Source organism: Myiozetetes cayanensis, unplaced genomic scaffold (assembly GCF_022539395.1).
Source record: "Myiozetetes cayanensis isolate MyiCay16 unplaced genomic scaffold, myiCay2020 scf267, whole genome shotgun sequence".
NCBI classification, from domain to species: domain Eukaryota; kingdom Metazoa; phylum Chordata; class Aves; order Passeriformes; family Tyrannidae; genus Myiozetetes; species Myiozetetes cayanensis.
In genome coordinates, this window is record NW_026087485.1 from 53,290 (window position 1) to 59,870 (window position 6,581).

General features: G+C 37.6%; 1 protein-coding gene across 1 annotated transcript in view; it reads left to right on the plus strand.

Annotated features, from left to right (window-relative positions):
- The window catches only part of LOC126643305 (mothers against decapentaplegic homolog 2-like), a 40,302-nt gene extending 33,834 nt beyond the window's left edge, over positions 1–6,468 (plus strand). The window contains exons 8-10 of the mRNA XM_050321539.1: positions 2,357–2,494; positions 2,652–2,796; positions 6,208–6,468. Of these exons, the coding sequence (XP_050177496.1) occupies positions 2,357–2,494; positions 2,652–2,796; positions 6,208–6,331 (407 nt within the window). The 3' untranslated portion in view covers positions 6,332–6,468. The remainder of the gene's footprint in view (positions 1–2,356; positions 2,495–2,651; positions 2,797–6,207) is intronic.
- Positions 6,469–6,581: the final 113 nt, after the last annotated feature.

Genomic DNA, 6,581 nt, shown 5'->3' on the forward strand with positions numbered 1-6,581 from the left:
TCTTGGCTTTAGGTTCTTCAATAAACTACCTTTTTTTTCTGGATTCTTTTATTTAGCAAAATTCATGAGGTTTTTTGTTTTTATTTTTAGTAAAAATTTCAACCTCTTTAGTAGAACTTTCTGATTCCCTCTATGCCAAATCCAAATGCTTGTCTAATAAAATTTTAGATGTGCAGAAGCCCTGGTTATGCCTGTGCTGACTGATCAAAATGATCAATGATGAGGGAAAGCACAAATGTAAGGAACTCTCACTTTTTTTAATAGAGCAGCTCACATTTTGTTTGAAAAATTGTTTTAAAGAAAAAGGGGAATAGAAACTATGACCTTTAAAGAACCTGTTAATTATAAATAGTTTTCTTTGAGAGATCAATTGTACATTACTTATATTCTTCTAGAAATAACCCATACAGGTGTTTTCCACTTAAAGAGAGATAACAAAATCACAATTTAAAAGTGAACAATAGGGTTTCTGTCATGGGTTTGCTCTGGGACAATTTTCCCTCACCCCCCACAAACAATTGCTATAAGTTAAGAGAAGGTTTATGCAGACAAAAGAGATCTGATTGAGGAGAATAATATTAGAATTTATTACTAGCAAGATAAAAACTAAAGAACTATATCTACAACAATTCTAATTAGGCAAAAGTATTATGTATTTACAAAAATACCCCTCCCTCCTTTGTATCAGTTCAGGAGGAGAAACAGTCTCTTTCTCCATTTCAGGAGCTACAGGTCTTTTAAATAATTTTGCAGCACTCTAAAGTTCTTCTTCTATTATCTCTAGGACAACAACTCCAATTCGTCGCAGTTGGAACTGTTTCTCTTTTTCTCTCTCTCTTCTATATCGGCCTTAGGGCTGGGCCTACCCTTCTCCTGGGCTAAGACCAGAACCTAGGGGGTTACCCAGGTCTTGTAGGGTCTTCCATGGACTGCAAGGGGACACTTGTCTTACCATGGATCTTCACCACAGAGTCACAGGGGATAATGGCTTTTGAGTCCACCCCTGTTTCCTGTGGGGTCCCTTCCCACAGGAGAACAGTCCTTGATAGACCTCTTCGACGTGGGTCCATCCCTTGGGCAACAGGTCTTCCATTCTCTGCTGTCCCTCAGGGTCACAAATTCAACTGCACCAGCATGGATCCCTCATTCGGATCCAAACATCCTACCCGAGCCATTTTGCTCCAGTGTAGGTCTCTCTCCATGGGCCACAAGTCTCCAGCAGGACTCTGTTTCATTTTAGGCCTCTCCCGAAGTCTCAGCTTCCTCGTGCATCCACTTACTTCTGTGTAAGCTCCTCTATGAGCTGCATGGGGGTCTCCTCACCCCAATAATCTTCCACAGGTGGCAGGGTTTTATTTTTCAGTCTTTTCCCTGATGAAGGGAGAGAGAGAGAGAGAGAGGGGGGGGGAGAGGAGTTCCCCCCCCCTTATCAGCTTTTTCTCTTCTGTCCAGCTACCAGCTTTGACCTTATAGGCCCGTTATGTCTGCCTGGAATTCTTCTGCAGTAGTCTTGTCCAGACAGTCAGTCCTTCTCTAAAGTTTTTTTTCTCTACTCTGTTACAGGAGAGAAGGGGCTTTCAGTGCCATATGTGCCCTGGTCCACTTGGGGCCTGCCACCTCTCCTACATGGCTACTAATTTCATCTGCGGAACCACCTTCTCTTCCATCTTCTTAAATATATAATTGGCAGAGGTGTTACTAAAACTTTTGATTGGTTTTTTCTCCAGAAATCCACCCGGAGAAAACCATTTTCAACCCCAGGGGAATGCTGGTGGGCAAACCCATGACAGTTTCTTATGGGTATTTTTTTGTAATGAAGTCTTGTTGGTTTTGTTAAAGTAGTACAGAGAAGGGGTATCCAGTGGGTTATGAAATAGTGTGGGTGCATGTGAGCAGAGAGTGTCGAAGTGGTATACTGTGTTTTCCTTTTTTGTCATAGTGGTCTGTACTGCTTCACATACAATACTTTAATACTAGCACAAGTTTTAATTCTGTTGAATCTAATCTTTTTATTTTAATTTTGGTATTTCTTTAAGTGAAAAAGTTATTTGGTAGTGAACACTGCTTTCTAACTTGGATTTGGTTACAAACCATTACATGGCTAAAAAATTCTATCTCACTCTTGACCAAAAATTATTCTGCTTCTCCTTCATATATTGTGTGTTTGTGGGAGAAAAATGCAAGTTAATTGTGTTCTGCTCCTGCTACAGGTGTCAGCCCAGATTTGTGGTCCTGTAGATAATTGGTTTCTGTTGTAAAGAAAGAAAAACCTTAGCCTTCTATGAAACAAAACACTCTCGTTTGTTAATCTGCTTGGGTCATATAATAACTAGAGTTCCTTTGAATTCTGCTACAGGAAGGGGAGTACGTCTCTATTACATTGGTGGAGAAGTTTTTGCTGAGTGCTTAAGTGATAGTGCAATTTTTGTTCAGAGCCCCAATTGTAATCAAAGATATGGCTGGCATCCTGCAACTGTGTGCAAAATTCCACCAGGTTAGTAACCTACCAAAGGTCTCATGGGAAAATATTCAGTGAATGTATTCACTGGACATTTGCTTTCCTTTTCATAGTTTCTTCATAGTTTTGGGCTTCTGTGTAGTAAACACAAGTATTCATTGATTGTACTCTTTGGACTTTTTTTTCTTTATAGGATGCAATCTAAAAATCTTTAATAACCAAGAATTTGCTGCTCTTCTGGCTCAATCTGTGAATCAGGGTTTTGAAGCAGTTTATCAGCTTACTAGAATGTGTACCATAAGAATGAGTTTTGTTAAAGGATGGGGAGCTGAATACAGGTAAGAAACTTTTGCTTTTAATTTTAATTTTTCTTCTTTTGCTAATGCACTATTTCTGTCTGGTTTGAAAGTTGTACCTACAGGCTTCTTACTGCTATTGTAGATATACTGTCTGCAAGTTAAACCCATATTTTCCATTTTCTTCCTTATCAGCTATGGAACTTCTAAGTTATAAAGAGCAGAAACTGATTTTAGTATTGCAGTCAACTGTTGACCAAGGAATGTTGCCAAAGTTCCGTATCCTCAGTTGGTCCTGCTTGCTTGCTTGCTTATTATGCCAAAATCACTGACAACATCTAGAAGTTTCACAGTTTGTGCTGTGAGATTATTTGTTGTTTGTTAGATGTACAGTCATTTTGGTCTCTGTCCTGTTCTGTGTGGAGTATAATGAGTTCATTAGGTTGTGGTGCACGATGCAGTTGATAGTATCCTACAGAAAGAATTGGAGTCATTTGGAGTGCATTCTGCAGAATGAAACAACTGGAGAACATACATTTAATGGATGGCAAATATTTTGGAAATTGTAATGGAAAAAACTTTACAGGAGTAAGATGACTGTGTTTATGTAGTAAAACTGCTAAAAACAATTTTTTGAGTGGAAAAAATAGCCTTTTATCTGCTTTTTTAATAGATTCCAATTGTGTTCTATATTTAAACAAATCCCTTAAACCTCTCTAGAAATTGTCCACTGAAAGAATGAAGTTTGACATATCAATATCCTATTGCAATACATAATGATTTTTTAAAAATCCATATAATTTCTGAAGTTGAATAATTGTGTGTAGGTTCCACTGTAAATCCTGGGGGGGTTGTTTCTTTTATCTGCTCTTGAAATATATACATGTAAATAGCAGCATCAGTATGTGGGGGAGGCTTCTCAGCTAAATTAAGCCAATTTTGTAATTAGATGAAATGGGAAGTTTGAGTAATGGAATAAACTGGTACCTCTCTGTTAGCAAGAGGTACGCAAGAAAAAATATGGCTCAAGTTTAAAGAATTATTGGATTTGGCTCCCAAGAAATATGTATACACATAATTAAATACAACATTCAAATCAGACCAGAAGAGAGGCTTAATCAGTCAGATTATATGGAGACAACTTGAAGTGAATGGAGTGTAAGTGCTGAATTAAAACAGTGGGGACCCTTTTGGTAAAGTTGTTTCTAAGGAGGGAGAATATTGGTTGTTAGCAATCTATAAACCTTTCGGAGATCATAGGATTGAAAAAGCTGCAGTGCAAACACTGACAGAACAGCACAGAAACTGATTACTGGCATAATGCTGAACTAGTTTCTTTACATCTCTGTTTAAGATGATCCTAATAAATTATCGATGCACAAAACTTGTAAGTTATCGATGCACAAAACTTGTAAGTTATGCTGCAGTTGTGATTAAAGCAAGAAGAGGTTGGTCCTGCAAACACAACCTTGATTTTAAATGAATGTACTCTAAATTGTCAAAATAGACCAGGAAACACTGTAAAATCCATAATTCTTGTTAAAACTTCTATGCTTCATCATTCTGTCAAAAAGGTTTCTCATAGAACAGGCTTGGGCAAAACCAAAGCATTACTTACATTTTATGTGCATGTGTGTAAACGCACAGGTATGGCAAGGTGGTACATTTTATTTATTTACCAAGTTTATAAGCTTTGTAGACAAAATAGTTCACAGCTTTTTGCTCAACACATGGTGGCTTGGATAGAGGTAGAAGTTCAGATCAGAAGTCAAGTGTTCACATTATCGCAGGAACTATCCAGGTCTAGGATCATCTTCTGAAGAGAGTTCAGTAGAGGTAATTACAGCAAACAGTGATATGTGAACTGGAAATCTGTGGGTAGAAGAGACTGAGTTTTAGCTTTGAAACAGCCATTAGTGACTGTCACTATATTAGCTTCTGCCAGTGGTAGTGCAAAGCCAGGGTCATTGAACAGAACTAGTTTTAAAATTTTGAGGAAGTGTGTTGTGAAACACCTTGTAGGAGAGTTAACAGTGTTGAAATTAATGAACTGAAAGGATTCTAGACTAAATGGAATTATATTTCCTATGGTTTAGATTGTTCTTCTATTGGACCACTTTGTTTGGGCATAGGCATTTGGGTCTAAGATAACAATGTTTTTTAGAGTGCTAAGAGTGCACAGACCCCAACTGCTTGCTTCTCCTAGAAAATGTGAAACCACAGACAACTTTAATCTTCTCACTGGCTTAATCTTTCTACCTTTTCAGTTCCCCTTTTATTTAAACAGATTTCCTTAAAGCGAAGGGTTGTAGTGCCAACAGTAAAAATGAAGGGGCTGGGCGTGTCTGACTAATCTGCTGCCTTTGAATCTTAGTGCCTTCATACTTTGGCTTTGGGATAGCTAGAATTAATAGGAAAACCTGGCTTAACAACTGCAGTCTTGCCAGTCTAGTTTGGAAAAACTCCCATGCCTGGAGTGGGTACAGTGAAATAACAGAATTTCTCAGGCAGAGTATGTCCAATACTGATTTTTTTTACTTTGGAGATGAGAAGGAAATTTTTTGAATAACAGGTCTCTGAAACAAGGATATATAGGAGAGTGAATTAAGCTTTTCTGATTATCAATCCTTCAGCTTTAGTGAGACTTACTATGTGGTGTTTAATTAAGGGTTTCTATTGTGAAAAATTATAGGCAAATTTATATAGAAGACAAAGGAAACAAAATTTTTACTTCAGTTGTTTGTGTGAGGATGTTACAATACAAAACACATGTAGAAGTGTAAGATTACAGAAAATCGGAGATAAAGTTTGGCGTTCCTTTAAAATAGCATCAGTTAGTACAGTATAAACACACAGTGTTTTGACATAGTGTTTCTGACAATATCTATCAGTTTCCTTATACATTTATCTTGTCATTTGCTCCAAAAAAGCCAGACCTTATGATCATCATAGCATTGTGCTGTTTAGCCATGCTGATAGTGCAGAGTCAAGGGTTTCTATTCTGTATTTCTCAGTAGTTGTCTACAAAATTCAAACCTGTTTATGCATGCAGACTCTCTGAAGGTTGCAATGCAACTGCACACAGCTATCTGTGATGGGAACACCACATTGGTTGGACAATCTTTTGAATTTCTTTTTAGAAGTAAGGCTCTTGGTGTGGTACTTGAAGCAAAGGCTGCAGTTCTTATTCTTCAGAGCAGAATATTCTCAACATATTATGGACAAGCATGTAATTATTGATGTGTTTTACAGATGTGGAGTGTTTTGGAGATTTGGGTTTGTTTTTTTTTCTTCAAAGACTGTCTGAAAAAAGTTTAGTAACAGTTATGGTAATGGTTGTGGATTTTTATCTTTCTGTGTACGAGATATAGATGGAAATAGATTTGATCATATGATGAAGAACTTTATGGGAACTAAAGCTGTTTTCTGACTTCCCTATTCTTTATTTTCTAGGCGGCAAACAGTAACAAGCACTCCTTGCTGGATTGAACTTCATCTGAATGGACCTCTACAATGGTTGGACAAAGTATTAACTCAGATGGGCTCCCCTTCAGTACGCTGCTCCAGCATGTCGTAAAACTCCTTCCTCTGTTACCAGTGGGCTAAATATCAAGTCCAATCAACAGACTTAATATAATAGTTCATCTGTCATAGTACTTGTGTGTGGTCCCCATGAACTGTTTACCATCCAAAAATGTTTTGTAAAAAGAAAAACAGCACTTCAGGTCTCATCATTTGAAGCACCTTGTGGATTCTGTTTCCTGTACTCTGATACTAGATGAAAATTTAGTGTATAGAAATGCCTTCTTCAGAAAGAAGATGGAACC